The sequence below is a fragment of the Mustela putorius genome, unplaced genomic scaffold, assembly GCF_011764305.1.
Source record: "Mustela putorius furo isolate JIRA1106 unplaced genomic scaffold, ASM1176430v1.1 tig00003863_pilon_pilon_pilon, whole genome shotgun sequence".
Taxonomy (NCBI): Eukaryota; Metazoa; Chordata; class Mammalia; order Carnivora; family Mustelidae; genus Mustela; species Mustela putorius.
Window position 1 is genome coordinate 17,873,803 of NW_025422015.1, and position 23,571 is coordinate 17,897,373.

Genomic DNA, 23,571 nt, shown 5'->3' on the forward strand with positions numbered 1-23,571 from the left:
ACAAGCGCGGCCGACAGAGAGGTCCACGGAGCACCTTCAAAGCTAGGTAGAGACTCCCGCGAATTCCACCGTGTGGCCAGGAGACCTCACGGCCTAACAAAACACCCCGCCCACCATCTACTGTCACCACTTCCGAGGCGGCAGCTCTAGGCCGGAGGGCGGAGCCACCAGATCATCGCGCGAGACCTACCACGAGACTTCCCAGAAAGCCTCCGGCAACATCTTAATAGCTGGGGAGCCAGTTTAGGGCGGAAGGGTGGGCGGGGCTAGTCCAGATATTTAGCGGCACTGGCGGCCACGCCCCAAATCGGAAGTGACGGAGGTGGGCTAGCGCGTCGAAGATACCTCTATGGTTTTCTCCCGTTCTTGAGTCGGGAAATGGCCGCTGTGTAGTTACAACGGAGATAAGTCCCGGGAACGGTGCTTTCGGCTTTTCAGGTAGGCCTCATGCTGCATTCAAATCACTCGAAGGGCAGCAAATCCCGAGGATGAGTGAATATTGTTGAATCTTTTGTGGGTAGTGACGGGTTGGCGGCTACAGGAGGACCCAGGAGACCCTTTCGCCGTTATTTATGCGTTTCTCCCATCAAATTCCCTCAGGTTTTCGGGGCACTACAGGTCGGAAAGGTGGGGGGTGGGGTGAGCAGCGAGAACGGTGCGCGCGCGCGGTTACGAACCTGGCTCGAAACCCAGAGACCGCGCGGCCTTCCCGTGCGCGTGCGCATACCTCCCTCTTCCACCCTTCCCCCATTTCCTCGGCCCGGACTCTTGCGCGCGCCCGACTGAAAGCTCGCCCGGCGCACGCGCCCTGCCTCCGTTCTCCGCCTACGGCTGCTGAGGCCGCTGGAGGTGCAGCTTGTGTTCGCTTCTCATTGGCTGGGAGCGCCACCTTTCTTCCAGGCTTTGGGGCTTTCACAAAACAACTATGACCTGAAGCAAAGTGCGTTGGGTAGGTTGACCCGTTTTCACGTGGTCTTTAAATTCCTTTTTTCCGGCTTCACGCTACTCGTCGGTTTAGGCCCCGGTTTTTTTGTTTTTTGATTTTTTTTTTTCTTTTTTGTTACTAAGAACGTGTTCTGTTGTCCCTCGTCTCTGACGCGGACAGCCGCCTCCGGCGTCGCGGGATGGTTTTCTCCGAGGTTAATCTCGGATCCCCCTGGCAACCCACTTTGTTTTGAAGCGAACGTGTGCGCTCGACTCTGAGTTGTGCCTGGTTACCGGTTCCTAGCCTAGAGAGCAGGCCTTAGCTGATGGATCGAAGAGTAGCCTTGTTGTTTCTCCCCCGCCCCCTTACCCGGGCCCAAAAGGCAGTCTTTGAGTAGTACCCGCGAGACCACATCCTTTTGGCAAGTGATTCAGGTCTTTATTTCGAGTCAGATATTGAAACCATGATATGACAGTGGGGGTAGTTGGGGGGGCGGAGTGGCGAGTTAAGGTTAGGGACTTGGCCCTCACTTTAAGTCCGTAAGTTGGCTTTCTTCACATTAAGATTTATCTTATCAGAATCAAGCAGTAGTAGTAACAACCACTTTCCTATGTCAGTTTTTTTTTTTTTTAACGTTTTAGGCTGAAAAAAGGCTAAAGTTGAAAGTAGATGTGACCAAAACTAACGTAAAGAGATTAGTTACTTAAGACACATGTTATTGGAGCAGTGCCTTTTAATTTATTGTGGATATTAAAAAGGAAACCAGAATTCCTTAATCCTCGTGTAAATTCTCGTTCCAGTTACACTCTAGTTGGAATGGTTGGGCTAATGTTTCGACAGTAGAGATTCATTACATAGGAAAAACCGCTACAAGTTTATCAGCATTTTTATGTGATTCTAGCCAATTTAGGGTAAATAATTCTATAAGAAGTATTATGTGTCTAAAATAACTCATGGTGAACAACCCAAAGTTTATGTACTGATGGCTCATAGCCATTTTGTTTTAAGGATACCGTGTTTTCACTAACGTTGTGGTAATAAACATTGGAATCCCCCTTCATTCAGATAATTGGTAGCCTAGGAGATTTTTCTTTTTTTGTAAGAACAATAATATTTTAGGACTCAAGAGACAGATCTCTGAAAACCACCTGAAAGACTTAGGTATACGTGAGTTTATTGAATTCATCTACCTCTATTAGATTTAACTGTGTGATGAGAAGACTTGTAGAAATAAAGTCTTTTCAGTTCTGTATAGAACTTTGGATAGGGAGTTTCCAGAAATTACATTCAAAATCCTTAGTTGAACACTAGCTGAATTCTTTGTAATTTACACTGATTTATTAATGAACAAAGATGTAGATAAGGGAATCAGGAAGCACAGTATATCTCTGGATAGTAAGTATAAATGTTTACGTTACACTTTTAGGTTATGAATTTGTTCCTTCTTCACATCCAGATTCTTAGACAGTGGTCATTTAGTGTTATCTCAGAATCTTTTTTTTTTTTTTTTAAAGATTTTATTTATTTATTTGACAAACAGAGATCACAAGCAGGCAGAGAGGCAGGCAGAGAGAGGAGGAAGCAGGCTCCCTGCTGAGCAGAAAGCCGATCCGGGGCTCGATCCCAGGACTCTGAGATCATGACCCCAGCCGAAGGCAGTGGCTTAACCCACTGAGCCACCCAGGCGCCCCTGTTATCTCAGAATCTTAAACATTAATGTTTTATTTGACTCCAGGACAGAAAAAAAAAAATCTAGAAACATTAAGGTAGTAATAATTCTCATCTACATTTGTGTATTATTTTGTGGAGTTCTCAAACTTGATCCAGTATTTCTACACTTAGGTAGACACCAAAAAGGTATAGCATTTTAAGGCCACATGAGCCAAGGTGTGGCTCAGTCTGGTCTAGAATGCAGGCATTTTTCTCAGTCCCTTGCTGGTTTTGTTTTGTTTTGTTTTAAAGCTGGATGACAGGCTGGGCAAAACTTGTGACTAAACCTGTCATTTTTCAAAAGTTTTTAATTATGGAAATTTTCAAGGACAAAAGAGAAACAATAGTGAGCTCCTGTGCTCTCATCATACAGGTTTAGTAATTGTCAGCATTTACCAATTTTAAATTATTTAAAATTTAAATTATTTAAAATTTCACTCCCCTTTTTTGGGGAGTATTGTATTTTTATTTTAAAGATTTTATTTATTTGAGAGTGTGAATGAAAGAGCGAGCCTGAGGGGCAGAGGGAGAGGGCGAAGTAGACTCCCTGCTGAAGGCTCAATTCGCAGGACCTTGGGATAATGACCTCAGTGAAAGATGCTCAACTGATTGAGTCACCCAGGTGTTTCTTTTCGGAGTATTAAAAAGCAAAATTCCAGTCATTTTATTATGCATTTATAATGCTGATTAATTTTCTATTGGAATTACTTATTCTTAAAAGAATCATTTGAAGCAAGATTAGATGACCTGCAGGAAAAACAGTCACAAACCAGTTACCAATAATGATAGCTGATGTTTGAATGTACCGTGTGCAAAATGCTGTTTACATTCATTAGTTCATGTAACCTTAAACCTGTAAGTACCATTACTGATAGCCTTGTTTTATATCTGTGGAAATTGAAGCTGAAAGAGATTAAGGTAGTAACTTTTCCAGTGGTGAGCACCTAGTTAATGGTCAAGTCAGGATTTTTGAACCTAGTCTGTTGTAATAATAGTATTAGGATATTATTTTTAGGATTATTAAAGATGTGAATAGCAGTGATTGTTTACAGAAATCTGGAAGCCAAACTCCCTGAATCTGCTAAAATGAAAACTTGGCTCAAATATGCTTGATAGGGTAATCTAAAGAAACCATTTTGGGGGGCTTGAGCTTGAGTATTTTGTTGAACTCTGTTCTTTTCATCACTTGTGTTCTAGCTGATCATAATGTATTCTTGCATAAAAGACTTTCTTAACAAGAAATAATAAATATGGCCTGATTTATTCTCTTAATGTTTCTCACTGGTTGGTGAATCAATTGGATAAAAACATACACAGCAATTTATTCCCTCTCTTTTTACACTTTTTTTTTTTTTTAACAGTCTCTTAGTAAGCAGTCTTGGTTGTAATAAAGGGAAGATTGATTTGGCATTTTGAATTCTATATATAGGTTATGGCCACATCAAGCACCTGTCAGGGCACTGGAGAGAGTGCAGGAACTGGAATCAAGAGATCTGGGTCAAATTCTGGATTAGCCATTTGTACTCTAACCATGGGCAACCTGAAAGGGCAAAGAAATCTCTTCTTTACTGTCCCAAACTTGGACATCTCCCAGATGCTTGAGCCCAAAACAGACTTCAGGGACACTGTCGAAGTGCCCCGCTCTCTTCCCTCCCGCCTTCTCTCTGCTCCCCACCAGCAACCTATGAACAAGTGCTATTGACAGGACTTCTACATCTGATTCTCACTTTGCCTCTTTTTTCCAACTTCATTGCTACTACTTTTCCAGGTAACCATTATATTGAATCTCAACCTTCTAATTTATCTCCTTGTTGTCCTCCCCATATTGTCCATGCTAGGCACAGCCCCATTTTAAAATGTAAATCTGGTGGTGACTTCCCTGATTGTTGCAGAGCCTTCCCATTGCCGTTATAATAAAATCTACTCTTTTTTTCTATTCTGGCCTGCTTTCTAGATGCAATTTGATCTGGTCCATTCCTGCCTGTTCACCTTAACTCCTATACTCTCCATGATCAGAGTGCCTCAACTTTATTACTGGTCTTTCTGTCCTGAATTTGCAAAGTTTGTGTCTTCGGTCTAGAATGCTCTTCTTTCTGTGTAACTTTGCAGTGTACCTTGTCTTTAGCTTTAATGTTTAATGTTAACTTCTTAAGGCCCAGAGACCCACCTTTGTAGTCTTCTCTCCACCTCTTAACATATCATCTTGTAGGGTATTTCCCTTCTCTCTTTCCTTCCCTTTAACGTAAGCTCCAAGAGAGTAGGCAACTTAATGTCTCACTTGAAGTACAGTATTTCCAGTGCTAGGATAATAGTGCCTGGCATGTTATAGGCATTTTGTAAATTCAGAAGAATTCTGAAACCTTACAGTTTTCTTCATTTGAGAGATGGGTTAACATGTAGCTTATGAATTTGAGGATTAAATGTGATGATTTTATTTAAAGTCGCCTAGTAGTTCTTAGCACTTGGTTGGTATTCAGGTGTTTTTGGCTATGATTTGTTGATTTTTTATTCCTGTTTAGTTGGCTTTGGAGAGCAAGCACCTCTTTCATAGTCCCGTTTCCCATTAAAACCTAGCATAGTGCTTTTTAAAAACATAGACTTATTTAAAAAATATTAGAGTTGATTATGGTCTTTGTACTAACTATATTAAATATCATTAATGTTATTAAATGTTAAATATATTTTGCGTTAAATATATATTATTAAATATTGTTAAATATGTTATGCATCTCACTTCACATATGTTCTTAGGAGTTTTTTTTATAGATACTTAACCATATTTATAGATCGTGAACAAGAAAGTGTTTCTACTAGTATAACCTACAGCGCCTCCTCTCCTTGTTATTTCTAGTGTCTATTTTTTTGGAATTTCAGAAGTCATGATTTGAAGTAAAGAGGGACTTGGCAGTTGGTTTTTCTTTGGATATGTGGAAATTAAAATTAGCTTTTAAGAATTGGTTAGGGGAAGTGTTGGATAAAATGAGCCTTGTATCATTTCCAGCAGTGGATTGGTAGTGTTGAAATTCTAGGTCCAGAATAAAGTTTTAGAACAGTGAATCAGTATAGAAGATTAATTTTTTTCTGCTCCCTTGGGGAGATTTGATATTTTTTAAAAACTAAACATGCATGCACTTTAGGAATTCTTTTGTTTCTGTATGTATGGTCTTTTTGTTTTTATTTTTTATCTTAGTATGTTTCCCTTAATTAGTAGTTCCTATTCTTCCTAGTTTGAACCTTACATCTCTTAATCTCCCCAACTGTGGGATCATGGGTATATAGGGACAACGTTCTTGATTCACCAGTTTAATCTTAACATTTCTTTTCCTTTGTATTTCCAATTTTATTGCAATTTTTATTGGATCTTCATTAAGAGTCACAGATTTTCACATTTATGTGTATTTTTTTCCATTTATAATGGTCTATGAATTCCTCAAGGTTAGGCATGTATTAATCTTCTGTTCGTTAGTTTCTGCTCCCCCAGTGGTTTTTGACTATCCTTTGCGTGTAATTGGTGATCAATCACTGAATGTTACTTATAAGGCTAACCTGTTGGGTGTTGATAACTGGTTAAAATTTGGGCAAAATTTTAATTTATTTGCATAATAATGGTAAATTGGGAAGAGTATTGGCTTTCATTAGATACTCGTTTCATTTATGGCCTGTTTTTTTTATTGGAATGTCTGAACATGTATCAAAATGCTTTCAGGCACTGAACTTAGAGTTCTTGTGATATCTGTTAATAAGAATTTTAAAAACCAGTTTCAGATGAAACTAAACTGTAGAAAGAAAGTAATGCAGAGAGAATAAAGAAAAGTAGCAGAGCATTAAAAATAAACTGGTACTTAGGTAAGTTACAGGTATAGGATTATGAATACTAACTACTGATAGATCACACATTTAGATATTCCAAGAAGACCGTATTTGGCATTATATTAGCCACTTTGAAATTTTTTCTTCCTTTTTTAAAGATTTTATTTATTTGACAGAGAGGGGGAACACAAGCAGGGGGAGAGGGAGAGAGAGAAGCAAGCTCCCCACTGAGTGGGGAGCCTCATGTAGGGCTCCATCCCAGGACCCTGGGATCATGACCTGAACCCAAGGCAGACAGATGCTTAACAACTGAGCGCCTGAGTAGATCCAGGCGCCCCACTTTGAAATTTTCTGGTAGGATAGCAGCACAATTTCTGTTTTCTAAAGCTCACGTTACTAAAATGAGAATTCAGGTATTTAAATTAAAAAGTAAAATGCTGTCAGTTTCATGGTGTACATCTGTATTCTGATTAAAACAAAAACTATTTCTTAAGCTTTTATGGTTAAAAGTTTATTTCCTAAATGAGTTTCCCTTTCCCTGAAATCATTAGTGCTTTTATTAAGAGTTGATTTCAGGGGCACCTGGGTGGCTCAGTGGGTTAAGCTGATGCCTTTGGCTCGGGTCATGATCTCAGGGTCCTGGGATCGCAGCCTGCTTCCCTCTCTCTCTCTGCCTGCCTCTCTGCCTACTTGTGATCTCTCTCTGTCAGATAAATAAATGAAATCTTTAAAAAAAAAAAAAAGTTGATTTCAGTGCCAGTATAATTCATTGTTGTGAACTGTGGTTGTTTAATTTACCATAAATCAATTCGTATTTTTTTTCCTTTGCTAGGAATTTGAATTTAGAGTTTAATTTCTCAGACCATTTTCTCCAGGAAGAACTTTACAGTATCTAAGAGACTTCATTTGATTGTTTAATCCTGCATAAAACTCAAGGTAAATAGCATTTGTTTTTCTAGTTTTCTAGTTTAGGTTTATTTGAGAAAATGCAATTACTTTAATTCATGAATCTGAGTGATTAAAAGTGATTTAGTGGGAAGCTTTTTTTGTTTGAGTTTGTTTTGGGGGTTTTTGTTTTTTTGTTTCGCTTCTTTCTGGTGGCTTACATGAAGTAAACCAGATTTTAAAAGCTTGAGGAAGAAGATTCTCTTCATCTCTTTTGGTTCTCTGTTGTGTGTCTCCTTCAGCTTTTATAAACACGTCAACTTAGACTCAGGCTAATAACTCTTTTTTCCTTATGCATATAAGAGGAATTCCATAAATTAACTTTTTAACACCCTTGCATTAGTGTATTAAGGTAATTAAAGTTGATTTTACATGTATTATTAGCTCATTTAGTCTTCACTACAACTCCAAGGAAGATACTGTTTTTATATGTTTCTTATTTAGAGAAGGTAGGGCTAATATTTGTCTTTAGGATAGTTATGTTTTATTTTGAAATATCTGAAACCTTGAATTTGTCATTTATGGTTTTCAGTGAAGTATGTGCAGACATTATGTTGCTTCTTCTGTAATTCAACTCAATCTTAGTACTTTAAAATACTATTTTCATAATACAGTTCTTAGGTAGGAGAAATTGGTCATATGGGAATTGTAGGCTATTAGAAGTTTAGTGAGTCCATTTTTATGGAAACAGTTATTTTGGTAATAAGTGGAAATTTGGAAGTACTTACAGCAGAAATAAACTTGGGAGGCGTGTGTGTGGGTGTGTGTGTGTGGGGTGTGTGTGTGTGTGTGTAGTTTTGAGAAGAGTAGATCTTCTAAATTATTTAGTCCTGTTATTTCTGTACCCAGTGACGTTTAATTACTGCACTAGATATTAAGTAGTGTTTAGAAAAGTTTGAGTACTGGTGCCCAACTTTTCTTTTTTCTTGTACTTCCAGTATCTTTCTTCTAGTGTATCTTTTATCCTTTTTTATCTACTTCTTCTACTTTATCTACTTCTTCTAGTGTATCTTTTATCCTTTTTTATCTACTTACCAGAAAGCTACAGGGTGAATTAGCAATGTCACATAAGTCCATTTTCATGTGTAATCATGTAGTGTTACATACACGGAGTGGTTAATTTAGTCCCATTTTAAGGCCATAAAGCATTTAGGATGATAGTCTGCTAGGTTTTTTCTTTTCTTTTCTTTCTTTTTTTTTTTTTTTTTTAGTATTCTATCACTTGTATTTTCTTTGTTTCAGTTTCCTTATCTGACCTTATTACTCTGGTACTGTTTATCTTTGTTATAAGACAGGTAGGCATTTGATTTGGGCAGGGAATAACATCTAACATGCTGCTATAGTCTTGTATTGCTCTTTCTGGCTTCTGTAATTGCTGACTTTTTGAATTGAGGCACATAGGTGGTGCAGTCCATAGAAATCTGTCTACAATATACAGTACCTGTCATGCAGGTGAAGATAGATAGGGATAATTGTCTTATTATTCATTTGAAAATGTTGATGAGAAATATCCTTTAAGAAACTTACATCTTGTAAAATTTAGTTCTTTCAAAATAAATAAGAATGTGGACCTTCTTTAATTGTGATTTTTGACTTTTTTGCTCTCTCATTGACTAGGAGAAAAGAAATGGGTCGCTCCAATTCTAGATCACATTCTTCAAGATCAAAGTCTAGATCACAGTCTAGTTCTCGATCAAGATCAAGATCACATTCTAGAAAGAAGAGATACAGGTGAATTACTGTGTTTTTAATTCTTTTAATAATGATGATCAGCAAATATTCATGGAGTGCTTACTGTGTTCAGACACAATGCTAAACTCACTAATATATTTTACCTCTTAACTCTGAAGTGGACCTATTCTTACCTTCATTTTAGAGTTGGAGAGATTGAGAATTGTTCAAGATACAATGTGGCAGGGCTTAGGTTTGATTTAAGTTAGTGCGACTTCAGAACTCAGATTCTTACATTGCATGTATGGTTAATTTCTTTGAATTTAAAATGTTAAGAGATAATTGGGTAACACGAAAATTATTTGACAGTAAGCCATCTTTGTATATTAGTTCATAGTTTCTCATTATTTCAGATTCTAATGTCTCAGTATTGTGTATGCATTTAGGCAGTAGTTTTTGACTGACGAATATTCTTCTATGTCTTTAAATATTCTTTTACTCTATTACTTTAAGTGCTTGTATAACTTTACTATAATTTGTTATTATGTCCTGTTGTTGGATATTTTTCTGTTTTCTCTGCCTTTGTTCCTCAAGCCTTTATTCTCTCAATGTATATCTTAGAAGTGAGGCTTTTTTCATTAAAAACAATAAACTTTACTTTTGTATAAATGAAAGGTTTTGTCTTTCAAATGTACATTTTTGTATGCTCAACCATAAGTATTTAGAATGGTAGAGTGGAATAGTTTATTTTTCTTGCATTGATATTTATTTCATTTTTAGTTCTAGGTCTCGTTCCAGGACATATTCAAGATCTCGTAGTAGAGATCGTATTTATTCTAGAGATTATCGCCGAGATTACAGAAATAATAGAGGAATGAGACGACCTTATGGGTACAGAGGAAGGGGCAGAGGGTATTATCAAGGAGGAGGAGGGAGATATCATCGAGGTGGTTATAGACCTGTCTGGAATAGAAGACACTCTAGGAGTCCTAGACGAGGTCGTTCACGTTCCAGGAGTCCAAAAAGAAGATCCGTTTCTTCTCAAAGATCCCGAAGCAGATCTCGCCGGTCATATAGATCTTCTAGGTCTCCAAGATCATCCTCTTCTCGTTCTTCATCCCCATATAGCAAATCTCCTGTCTCTAAAAGACGAGGGTCTCAGGAAAAACAAACCAAAAAAGCTGAAGGGGAGCCCCAAGAAGAGAGTCCTTTGAAAAGTAAATCGCAAGAGGAGCCGAAAGATACATTTGAACATGACCCATCTGAATCTATTGATGAGTTTAACAAATCATCAGCCACATCGGGTGATATTTGGCCTGGCCTTTCAGCTTATGATAATAGTCCCAGATCACCTCATAGTCCTTCACCGATTGCTACACCACCTAGTCAGAGTTCATCTTGCTCTGATGCCCCCATGCTTAGTACAGTCCACTCTGCAAAAAACACGCCCTCTCAGCATTCACATTCCATTCAGCATAGTCCTGAAAGGTCTGGGTCTGGTTCTGTTGGAAATGGATCTAGTCGATACAGTCCTTCTCAGAATAGTCCAATTCATCATATCCCTTCACGGAGAAGCCCTGCAAAGACAATCACACCACAGAATGCTCCAAGAGATGAGACTAGGGGACGTTCTTCATTTTATCCTGATGGTGGAGATCAGGAAACTGCAAAGACAGGAAAATTCTTAAAAAGGTAAGCATTAATGTATTTAGATTATAATATTAATATGTTTGTATTTCAAATTATGTTTAGATTTACAAGTCTTAAAATTGCACCATGATGTATAGTTAGCTGTTTTCACTCAAAATTCTTTATAATTCCAGGTTGTTTATACTTATTCTGGTTAACTTTGGAAATTAAGTATTTTAATAGAAACTAATTTATATTTCTCTTTTTAATTTTACTCATTTTTAGTCAGTCCAGAATTAAGAATGTAAATAAGAAATTGAGTAGCATAAAGCACAACTGGGTTAACATGTAAGATCTTACAGAGGTGAATTTTGTGTTAGAGCATTGAAAGCTTATTTTGTTTTCTTCATTATAAGGTAACATATAAATAATGTAGTTATAGTACATATTCTTATATGTGTGATATTAATACATGCAGCTGCCACTTAATAAAACTATCTGATTATAGAAAAGATAGTGGTATTTCTTATTCTAGTAATGTTTGAAGCATACTTTGTTTAAATTCTGATTTCAAGCATTGCTAAAGAATTGCTAAAAAACTGAAAATTGGTTGCTAATGTAGTTTGATTGACTCTAAGAAATAGAACAGGCATGCTTTTTATGGAATAGGGCTGTACAAACTACAGTTAAATTGCTTGTTGCACTGATACAGTTTCTACTTAGTATTGCCAGGAATCATTTTCTGCAGCAAAGTATATATGAAATATTTTGTGATTCAGTTAGAGTATTTAAAGATTTTATTTATTTATTTGACAGACAGAGATCACAAGTTAGGCAGAGAGGCAGGCAGAGAGAGAGAGGAGGAAGCAGGCTCTCCGCCAAGCAGAGAGCCCGATGGAGGGCTCGATCCCAGGACCCTGAGATCATGACCTGAGCTAAAGGCAGAGGCTTTAACCCACTGAGCCACCCAGGTGCCCCCAGTTAGAGTATTTAAATAATACTAAGTTCACTTTTGTGAACTCCCTTCTTTCAGTAGATTGTGTTACAGTCTGAAATTTTGAGTATAATTAATAGAATTCTGATAGATGAGTATACTCTTTATTAATGGTTTTTAGTCTCAAAAATTAAACAGTGTTGCATGCTATGGAAATTCTGGATAATTGGATTTGTTCGTGTAGAATTGTGGTATATGATTAGAACAGGTTTTTGGGAAAGGCTTTTCTCTCTAAACTTCAGGTCTAATATGTAAATTTATTTAAAAACTCAGTGCATAAGTGCTGTATGGATGCTTTTAATGTTTTTTAGAAGTGGAATCTGAAGAAAGCACTTTTTCAGTAAGGTTTTTTTTTTTTTCTTTATTAGTGGTCCTGTGGTATTGGGAAACACATATAAGATTGCAAGTGATCCACAATGAATGCAATCCAGAGTTACCATCCTCTTCTCTGCTTATTCACAGGTTCACAGATGAAGAGTCTAGAGTATTCCTGCTTGATAGGGGTAATACCAGGGATAAAGAGGCTCCAAAGGAGAAAGGATCAGAGAAAGGGAGGGCAGAGGGAGAATGGGAAGATCAGGAAGCGCTGGATTACTTTAGTGATAAAGAGTCTGGAAAACAAAAGTTTAATGATTCAGAAGGGGATGATACAGAGGAGACAGAGGATTATAGACAGTTCAGGAAGTCAGTTCTTGCAGATCAGGGTAAAAATTTTGCTACTACATCTCACCGGAATACTGAGGAGGAAGGACCCAAGTACAAGTCCAAAGTTTCACTGAAAGGCAACAGAGAAAGTGATGGATTTAGAGAAGAAAAAAATTACAAACTTAAAGAGACTGGCTACGTAGTGGAAAGGCCTAGCACTGCAAAAGATAAGCACAAGGAAGACGACAAAAGTTCTGAGAGAATAACAGTAAAGAAAGAAACTCAGTCACCTGAGCAGGTAAAGTCTGAAAAGCTCAAAGACCTCTTTGATTACAGTCCCCCTCTACACAAGAATCTGGATGCACGAGAAAAGTCTACTTTCAGAGAGGAGAGCCCACTTAGGATCAAAATGATAGCCAGTGATTCTCATCGTCCTGAAGTCAAACTCAAAATGGCACCTGTTCCTCTTGATGATTCTAACAGGTAATTCCACATTGATACCCAGAAAATAATCTGTGATGATTTAGTTAATATTCTAATTATCTTATTTTGTGAACATACTACCATTTCATATTCAAACCAATGGTATATTTTGTTTGTTATGTGTGTGTGTGTGTTACCAATTTGCTCCAGACCTGCTTCCTTGACTAAAGACAGGCTACTTGCTAGTACACTTGTCCATTCTGTCAAGAAAGAACAAGAATTCCGATCCATCTTTGACCACATTAAGTTGCCACAGGCCAGCAAAAGCACTTCAGAGTCTTTTATTCAACACATTGTGTCCTTGGTTCATCATGTTAAAGGTATGTTTACTATTGTGAATTAAATATTCCTTGCAAATTAAAATGAAGAGTTAGGCTTTAATTAATGTACTCTAGGGCTAGCAGTTTTACGTAGATAGCATTAGAAATTGGGAAAAATAGTTTCATGAAAGAGTGATCAGTCTTTCTAACATCAGGACCCTTGGAAATGTTTAATACAAAGTGACCGAGATACCAGATAGAGTTGAAACACACTCTAAAAATCTGTATCATGATAAAACTGATAAATATTTAAGGGGAAGTCTTTGAAATGTATCATTGTACTTGAAGGGCAGAATGCTTACAGATGATTTTTATTGCATGTATAGGATTTATAATGCGCACTTGCATAGATTTTATAATAAAGATGAGGCCATATTGTTACTGCATATTATTAAGAATTTTTTTTCAATTTTTAAAGAAACCTGAAACCAGCAGAAAAGCAGTATTGATTTTCTACCTATATTTTTGTTACTTAATTTGTTGTAATACTTAGCTTTTTTAAACGGTAAACTGGAAAAGAATTTATTGGAATTTTTTAAGGGAAAAAAGTTTAAGAAATTTAAAAATGCGTTAGGAGAGTAGTGATTTTACGAATAGTTACTAATTAGGATGATAGTTTTATTTCTTTAAGTCCTGAGGATGATAATGGTGTTTACATTTCAGTTAAAATAATGATGCTCAATTTTCACCAGTATGTAATTAACTCAAAGGTATTAATAATTTTCAAAGGTTTAGGGTATGACTTTTTGGGCAATTAGGTTGTTTTGTTTTTGTTATTTTCTTTCTGTGTTTAAAAGGCAACTTACTATGAAATAGGTTCTTACCCAGGAAGCTACATGGTTGTTGGTCTAAAGCCATTTTTTAAAAAAAGTTTGTCTTTTCATATGAGAACAACTCATTGTAATAGCTGAAACTTGTTGCTAGCAAATTCTTTACACAGTTGATGTTTCAAAACGGTGAATAGTAAATGAATTTCTTTTTGACTGTTATTTAAACATGGTAACAAGAGTTTTGTTATTTGGCTATAACTAGGTTTGTGAGCCACTTTATGACCATATTATTGTGGTACATAAAATATGAAACATTTACATTTTTTCTTTTTTTACCTTTTTTTGACCTGTCTCCACATTTTACAATTTATTGCTGAATTTTGAGATCAGGTTTTGATAAAATTTTTTCTTTTTCATTTTCTTTTTGTTTTTTTTGTATTTTGTTTTTTTTTTTTTTTTTTTTTTTTTTTTTTAAAGAACTGTAGTTATGTTTCATATTGGTATTGTGCAACCGATCTGAACAGCTCTTTCTTAATTCAGAGCTGAAAATGCCCAGTGATGTTTTCTTTTTCATTGTAACTAGGTCCTGGAATATGTTTTGAAATGGCAAAATCCATGTTTCAAAGTAAAATAGCGTTGAAAGATACAGGCAAAGTTGAATCTTCTGTCTTCCTGGCAAAAATGGCATAAAAACTGAGTTGCTAGCTCAAATTCCTGGGTTTCATGGAATTATGATTGAGGCACTACCCTTGTAGTGGCCGTTTCAAGTTTTAATGATTGGTTATGAGACATGTGCTGGATATTGGGCGGTAAGTTGACACAGATGTATGTTGACCTGTTAAGCAGATAGCTTGCTTCGTAATGTGACATTTCATGACTTTATACGTCTTTCTATTTTACATTTAGAGCGTATCTTGAATGGTTTAAAAGCTAGTATTGATGTTACTAATTTTAAAATTTAAAAGGACAAGGGAACAATAGCAGATATGCTGTCAGGGGTGCCAAGATGCCAGATTTTTGGAGTAATAAGTGTTAATTGATTTGAAGAATATTTTTTGAATTGAAATGGTACTATTCAGTTTTTTCTTAAATCCGTTTTTTTGTTGTCAACATAGTTCTTGATGCAATAATTTTATTAGTATACTAAAATCAACTGTGTAGTTATTTCAGTATTTTTGTTTTCTGCAAATGATTACTTGAAGTAATTTCATTGGTGTTCGTATTGGCAAGGTGTAAGGACATTCACTTACTGTTCCTTTCTGTTCTGTTTGAGGAAGTAGTAGTGCATTACTCAAATTGAGTTAGAGATTCTCAGTTTAATCTGTTTATTGTTCTTGGATTATATGTAGTACTGACAGTGCCCTCTGAGGGGCGTTGTATTGGTGACCAGTTGAGGTACAAAAAGTTAAAAGGGACAGAGTAGGAGCTCTTTGTAACACTTGATTCTCTTCTGCTAGGTTTCTTGAGTATTTTTATTTTCTTTTCACCTGCCAAATGCCCTTCTGTCACAAATGAAAATCTCTTTTGAAGTAAAGATAACTAATTGGGCAGTATTTCTCCTAAATCAACAGAGCAATACTTCAAATCAGCTGCAGTGACCCTAAACGAGAGGTTCACCTCGTATCAGAAAGCCACCGAAGAACATAGTACCAGGCAAAAGAGCCCTGAGATACACAGGTATGTGCACTGATGAAGGGGCATATAAAAATGTTTTGATAGAAAGATAGTGTTTAAACAGTATTGTAATGGAACTGTGCTGTCATCATGATATAAAATGAACTTTATTTTTCTGATTCATACCTTGAATAAGTGTATTTCCAGCCTTGAAAAGTTTGTAATTTATTGTTTCTATTTAATTTTCAGTTCACTTGGTTTAAACAGGTTCTTAGAACTTAAAATACTAAGTATTTAGTATTAAGCACTCCCCAGTAAGGAATTCAATAGATACCACATTTTTGGGGGGAGGAAGTTGGATACCTAGAGTAGCCCTTTATTTAATTTACTACAGGTAAGTTTGTAAAATAAAAATGCTTGGTAACAGGTAGAACTGTTTTTCATAAGAGCATGAATGTTAAAAGTCAGGCAGTTATGTTCACAGCATGGTTCATAACTGCATTGTGATGAACAGGTTAGTTAATCTCTGAACATTTGTTTTTTTCCATCTACCAAATAAGGACAACAGTGCCTCTTTTGCAGAGTGGTGGTGACAATTAGTATTGGTTATAAAATACCTAGTGCTTAGTCATAGTAGATAGGGTTTTGGTGGTGACTGCTGAAGAAGCTCTGAGAAGTTGAAACGGACACTAGTTTAAAAAAGGCAAGGAAAGGCACAACATAAAACTAAAGATCCACTGATTATGTAAAAATATGGGAGATATTTAGGAACAAATAACCCTGTGTGTGTGTTCATTGAGGATCTGGAGGTATAATTGTGTGATGGTTGACAATTAGGATGGTAATAGTCAACTTATTTAAAACATGAGTTTTTTATGATTAAGTTTGTTTTAAAAGGTTAGATTTATTTATATGTAAAAATATGTGAAGTATTTTTATTTTTAATGGATATAGTTTTTATTTCTTAATTGTTCATTTGGAATTAGATTAATAACCTTACAATGTGAAAGTTCACTTGGGAGAGGAATAACTGTCTAGTTATTTCCTTTATTAAAGTGGACAGTTGTGAGGAATTTTTTGAACCATAAAGTTAACGTGACTACAAACAGACTTTATTTTACATTAAGGAGAATTGACATCTCTCCAAGTGCCCTGAGGAAGCACACTCGTTTAGCAGGGGAAGAGAGAGTTTTTAAAGAAGAAAATCAAAAGGTATGTTTGGAGTGGACATTTTTTTTAATGTTAATGTTTTCAACTTAGTTAATGATATTATATATTAAATGTAGTTTGTGTAGATAAAATTTGTTTGCAGAGGTCATCTATTTTTAACTTGTAAGTAAATGCATTTATGGTAGTGTATGTAGTGTTTTTCCTAAAAGAAATTAAGCTGACACTATACTGTATATCTAAGTAAAACCAAAACTAATTTTTAAAAATGATAATATTTGAAAGGAGAAATTCGTTCTAAGCAAAGGGTAAAGAATCAAGCAGTAGAAAAATTACAAAAGCAAAAATAGAAAGTATAGTAGGGTTTTTCTATAAAGTTTTGGGGTTAAATGAGCCAGAATAAATATTCCTTGATTTATATATGCCTAAATTAATATTTCTAGGTTTTTCACAGCAAGAACAAGAAGTAATCCCCATGCTTCTGGGCATTTTTGATCTGGACTAAGAAATGAGCTTTCCTCACTGATTTACAAATGAACATTTGGAATGAAAACTCACTGTTGGAATTTTTGTGGGTTGGGGAAGAATGTTTTTAAACTTGAGAGAAGGACCTGTGAATGTTCGGGGAGGGAGGTCTTTGGAATAGAATGACTTTTTTTAAGGGGATTCTGATACATTCTGTTGATATCAAATTGGTGTTTTCTAGGTAGGCTAGTCCATATGGCAGGCAGATTAGGGGACTTGGAAATGCTGCCTGGTTTCAGTTTGGCTGTAGCCAAGTATTATTTTTATGATACTTGCAAGATAATTAGCCCTTGGACCACATGTTTTGCAGACCTAAATAGTTGCACTAATATGAAAACATCGGCACTTTGATTTTCAGAAGCTGTTATTAATAGTTGTATAATACAAATATTTTAATAGGGTATCCTGCTGACTTACTAGATACGAAATTTAGAGCTTAAAAGAAAGTGGTCTCTGTATGGGGCATACTGATTTTGGAAAAACAGATTCTGACAGGTGAATACTAATCTTGGCTTTTACTTTCAATATCTTGGGTTCAGTGTTGGTTTTGTTTTGCCAACAATTTAGTCTATCCTGGTGCTCTTGACAGAGTGAGTATCTTGTTTCTTTCCTCATTATTCACCAGATTTTCATGTGGAGGAGAGAATATAGTGATGACTTATGGATGGATAAGGATAGGACATTGCTTTTTATCCTTCATTTTCTGATCTGAATGGATAATTAATATGTGTTAATTAATGTATATAGTTTTGGAGTTTATAAAGTAGTTTTACTTAAATTATCTTGTTACTTGTGGACTTGGTAATATAATACCTAAGTGAAAAAGGAAGGTTTTTGCTCTTGATTAGACTTTTTTTGTTACCCAGGGAGCAAATGGGTGAGTAGTTGATACCATTTAGAGATATACTTTCAGTCTTATGAATGCTTATGAATATCGTAGCTAGATTTCCCAGAGTAAGTACTTCATATTGTTGAATACTAGCAAGGATGTCCACATTGCTTAGCATCTTACTGATGTATAATTTTTCTTCATTCCTAGATGCCTCTTTCCATCTTCCTAAATTATATAGTATTTGAAAAAGCAATGGAACAAGAAGGAGGTGAATTGTGACCCAGTTAAACTAATGTCCGTTGCAATACCTGAATTGAGAAAGGGCAGTATATTGGCCCAAGATACTGAGTACAGGATTGGGAATATTCTCTTTCTGGCTTTGTTTCTACCCTTATTGAAGCTTACTTGGTTTTATTACTCATACTCCACTTGCATGTTACGGAAATTACACAATTCTTCCTTTTGAAGTCGTTTTTATTGGGTTGGTCAACTTATTGGGAAGAGCTTGGTGACAGTGAGGCTTAAATAATGAGAACCATTACTTTAGGATTCCTTGACTTTCTAGGTAGAAAGCAATACCACAATTACAGATCGAGTATAACTTCTGTCATTGTTCAGGTTTTTTTAAAAAAAAAAAAAACAAAAACCCTTTGAAAAGGATGAGTGATGACAATGAGGATGTGCTGAGTGGAAAAATAATTATGTCATTCTACTGTACAGAGTTTATTATGGATTGCTTTGAATAAAAACCTACTACACTGTCAAGATAATTAGCTTTTCATAACTTCCCTAGTCCTGTTTCACTGTGTATACAAATGTCTGATCAAAATAACCTAGCATATTTTTTAACAAAAACTAAAACTAAGTGTGGAAGTAGTATTTCATGATCCACTCTTCTCTGATACTAAAATACCAGTTTAGAAGCTGGCATAAAATTTGGCTATTATATATATATTTTTTCTTATATCTATTCTGAAATTTGTATTTTACATTTGTCTTTTATAGGGAGATAAAAAATTAAGGTGTGATTCTGCTGATCTTCGGCATGACATTGATCGTCGGAGAAAAGAAAGAAGTAAAGAACGGGGGGATTCCAAGGGCTCCAGGGAATCCAGTGGATCAAGAAAGCAGGAAAAAACTCCAAAAGATTACAAGGAATACAAATCTTACAAAGATGACAGGTAATTGTTAAAACTGTGTGAGTTAGGTTTTAGCTTCTAATTAGCCTTTAATAATTGTCAGCTTAATTGCTTTCAATTTTGACTGTGTAATCGAATGTTTAAATTTAAACAATTAAAATTATTTGTTTTACAGCAAAAATGTATTTGTCTTTTACACGGCTTATGGTGGATGAGGACAAAAACTTTGGAATAGCAAGCTAACACTGAAAAAAAAAATGACAAATTAATGTGTCCTATTATCCAGGCTACATCAGGAGGTTGGACTTCAATGCAGTGCATTTCTAGAAACAGTTTGTGTAAGAACTTTGGTTCGTTATGCTTGATTCCGCACTTTTTCAACTCATAACACCCAGAGTACAAGAATTTTAAACTGATAATCTAGTGGTTTAACATGGGAGAGATGGGGGGAGGAAGGACTAGTTTTTATGAAATAGCAATGTGTATTTATCTTTCAAAGTAATGTTTCCATGGATACTGTTAGCAGTGGTAAGAGTTACTGCAGGTATGACCTTTTCGGGTGTTGCATTAGAACCATACAAAATCGATCATCATAGAGTCAAATAGTAGGAATACTTAGTATCATAGATAATCGTTTTCTTGCTATTCATTAGGTAAATGGTGGATTTTACTCGTGTTTTTTTTTAATTTATGACTGGTATTTGTATGTCATATGCTTTTTATTTCTATAATGGAGTTACGGCCCAAACCATACCAACTGTTCTCACCCAGAGTGTACAAACTGCAGTCATTTTGAAACTTGGCCTTAAGAACATTCTTAACTTTTTCCTACTCTTCTTTTCCTTTCCTTAAAATAACAACAACAAAAAAGTTAAAAATATTGAAGAACTGAACCTTATTCTTGAAGTTTCCAGACTGCTAGTTTTTAACTGGCAGGCTATAGCATGTTTTTCAGTAGTTATGTAAAAAAATAACTGAAGGAGAATGGAAACAGACTGTGTCAAAGTTTAACACCCAATCATTTTAGTTATGTAATAATTTTAATAGGGGATAGTTTTTTTTTTTTTTTTTTTTTTTTTGACTTGAAAAATATCCCTTTTATATAAGATTCAGCAGGGTCTTCATCTTTTTTAAAGTAGCACATATTTTTTTGTTTTCTTTGTTTATTTTGCAGTAAACATAAAAGTAGAGAGCAAGATCATTCTCGATCTTCATCATCCTCAGCATCACCTTCTTCTCCCAGTTCTCGAGAAGAAAAGGAGAGTAAGAAGGAAAGAGAAGAAGAATTTAAAACTCACCATGAACTGAAAGAATACTCTGGCTTTGGAGGAGTTAGCCGACCACGAGGAACCTTTGTAAGTAGTAGAAATACCTTTGATTCTTGGTAGGACTTTACTTATTACTCACTATGCATAAGGAAAGTTAAAAATACGTGATTTAGATGTTGTTGTGAGTCATTACTCTTACAGTCAGAACTAGTCTTGGAAAGTGAAGTGGTATTTGATTTATCTTCAAGATATGCCATTTAGTGGTTGGAAGGAGGGGCTGGAGCTGGGATGATGCTTTCTTTGTATGCAGAGTAAAAAATAAGTGTTTTTGTCTAATTCTAAAAAAATTTATGTACATAAACTAGATTTTTAAACTTTGGGGTCAGTATCTTTGCATAGTGCATAAAGACCCAAGAGTCAAGTAAAGGTATTGATTGAGATCCAATTCTTTAATTACTTAGTTTTTGAAAAGATACCTTAAAACATTAAAAGAAAACACCCCTAGTCTCTGTATTTACAACTACTTTTATTTTGCCTGTTTTGCCTTCTAGTCCTTGCTTATATGTGTATAATCACAGAAATCATATAATTTTTCTTTTTATTCTACATAGCATACACATTATCCCCATATTTGCATAAATTTGTTGTAATTATTTAATGACTTCGTAGTAGTGCATCTTCTTGACTCTTCAATTTCTATATTCAGATTCCTACTGTAAGCAAGTATCCAGTCAATTATTAGTAGGGTTCATTAATTAGATCATTTAGGAAAGAGAAGAGCTTTGCTTATATGGTGATAGGTGTAGTTGAACACTTGGGACTCCTGTGATTGAAATTCAAAGAAATAGACAACTCTTTCAGCTAGTAAAGGTGAAAAGAACCAACTTTATTATTTAAAAATATTAGTTCAGGCCATGAAAGTGCAGTCAGTATGCTAATACTTAGATTGACTGCATTTTTTTTTAACCTTTTCAACTTTCAAAAGGCAGAATTTTTTGCCTATATCAAATACCAAATAGCCACCTTTTTTATCCTCAGTGGCTATGAGATTGAAATTTAGGAAGGAAATTAGGGAATTTGTTTTTTGTTACTGCAGTAAAATTAGAGTTTGCATGTAACTAAATACCTTTTGATTGCATTACTAAACAATTTTGTTAATGTTAATCAGTTTCGAATTAGAGGCAGAGGAAGAGCCAGAGGAGTTTTTGCTGGGACAAATACTGGTCCAAACAACTCAAATACTACTTTTCAAAAGAGACCGAAGGAAGAGGAATGGGATCCAGAATATACCCCAAAGAGCAAGAAGTACTTCTTGGTGGGTGTTAGAAATCTGTGTTTATTTGGTTTGCATTAATTTTCAAAGCATACTGGGTGAATACATTTGAGTACAGGTATCCACTGCTGTGAGAAGTTTTCACCATAATGCAGGAAACCTTTTAAAAATTCATTACCCAGATGATTTGAAGTTTTGAAAATGTGGGTCCCTTTGGTCCTGTTTATACTTCATTGATAGCACCTATAGGCTGATCAGGGTAAAATTTAAAATGTACCTGATTTGATAGCCACATTCAGAGAAGAACACTAACATATGTTTCATGTCTGTCTATAAGACAATGACAGTTATAGAAACTTCTCATTAAGATTTACCTTTCACCATCACAGCTGCCTGTTTAAATGAAAAAGAATACTTTCACAGTACACATAAATAAGGATCTCAGGGAGGTTGTTTACTTCCATTGGAAGACAAGGAAGATGGAAAATTACATTGGAAAAGTTGCTAGCTACACTAATGTGGTGCTTCTTTGTGATATAATACCTTCTGAGGCAGTTTTCTAAGAGATGGAACTAGAGGATGTGGATCCTGAGTTTCTAGGTAATGATGGGCATTTTCTGCAGTTTGATGTGGGAGAAAACGGCCCATGATTAAAGACACTTTAGAAAATACCAGAACTGTTATCAGAAATACTTACTTTTTATTACAGCTTTTCAGAGAAGTCATGTTTCAGAGACTGGTTCTGAAGATTAGTTGTTTTGCAGAAGCAAGGAGTAAAATAATGATGTATTGAATCATGTCTTTTATTTGGCTTTTTATGAATATACCTGAATACCCATAATTTATCTGCTAAGTGAGAGGAGAGAGCTATATGCTGAACTAGATCTATATTGTTTGAAGAATGGCAATCAAATTAATTGCTATTTGACTCTCCTGGGTACTTTAATGACCAAGGTCTGAAAAAAATTTTAAAGTGTATTATGCATAAAGTTTACTCTATATGCACTCCTCTAAGGGGAAATTTAAGCTTGTTTGAATTGGGTGAGTTGACCATGTGGACAGGGAAGGACATGTTATTCAGTTATAGGAAAGTTTAAAAGATTGATCTCCTTTTTGATTTAAGACTTTATATATTCACAGACTGCTGTTTATGCTGGATACTATGAATGCAAAAACAAATGATTTCAGTTCTTGGCTGGAACAGATTTAGAAACAAATGTTCTGAATACATGTGGTTTTCCTCCAAAGCAGGAAATGGAGGATTATTTCAAAGGAGAGAGTGATTTGGAGAGCCTTCTTAGAGGAACTGGGCTTGAATCTTGAGCCTGAAAGATAGGCAGGTATACTGCAGATTGCAGGAGTGAAACATCTTGAGAAAGAACTCTATGGCTAGATGGTTGGTTTAAGTTTGGTAAAATTAAGAAAAAGCAGGAGCCAAATTCTGGAAGGCCAGAATAGCTTTATAAATTTGGGTTTTAACCAGAGTTCAGAAAAACCATGGTTGTACAGATAGATCTGAGAGTTATTGTCGGAGCTAAGGGGTTAGATACTAGAAAAGTTACGTAACATTTAGGAGGACTTAGGGACCCTTTATGTAGTCGGATGTTTATAGTGAGATGAAGGAATCTCTGAGATCGGGGATACAGAGGAAAGAACACAATTTGAGGAGATAATTAAGTTCTGTTCTTGAAGTGCCAGGGAGAAATTAAGCGCACTTGTGCAGTGGGTTGTTGATAAGGTGATCTATGGAGTGAAAAAAATCTAGAAGGACACAAGGCCAGATCACCCAGTTGAAAGAGATTAATAGGCCACCTTGTCAAAAAGTGGGGGTGAGGAGTGTTCATTAAAAAA

The 23,571-nt window shown here is 35.6% G+C and overlaps 1 protein-coding gene across 6 annotated transcripts in view; it reads left to right on the forward strand.

Annotated features, from left to right (window-relative positions):
• Window positions 1-283: 283 nt before the first annotated feature.
• Window positions 284-23,571, forward strand: part of BCLAF1 (BCL2 associated transcription factor 1) — a 29,737-nt gene continuing 6,449 nt past the window's right edge. For 2 of the 6 annotated variants that reach the window (XR_006602340.1, XM_004740269.3), the window contains exons 1-11: window positions 284-438; window positions 7,278-7,381; window positions 9,008-9,121; window positions 9,842-10,753; window positions 12,147-12,812; window positions 12,963-13,132; window positions 15,474-15,579; window positions 16,644-16,728; window positions 19,046-19,221; window positions 20,354-20,534; window positions 21,616-21,762. Coding sequence is in view for 4 of the 6 variants with exons in the window: in XM_004740269.3 (XP_004740326.1) it covers window positions 9,018-9,121; window positions 9,842-10,753; window positions 12,147-12,812; window positions 12,963-13,132; window positions 15,474-15,579; window positions 16,644-16,728; window positions 19,046-19,221; window positions 20,354-20,534; window positions 21,616-21,762 (2,547 nt within the window). In the remaining 2 variants the exon portion in view is untranslated. Of the gene's footprint in view, window positions 439-7,277; window positions 7,382-9,007; window positions 9,122-9,841; window positions 10,754-12,146; window positions 12,813-12,962; window positions 13,133-15,473; window positions 15,580-16,643; window positions 16,729-19,045; window positions 19,222-19,354; window positions 19,518-20,353; window positions 20,535-21,615; window positions 21,763-23,571 lie in introns of those variants that run through there. The other 4 variants (XR_006602341.1, XM_013064066.2, XM_013064069.2 and 1 more) reach the window with 4 other exon arrangements.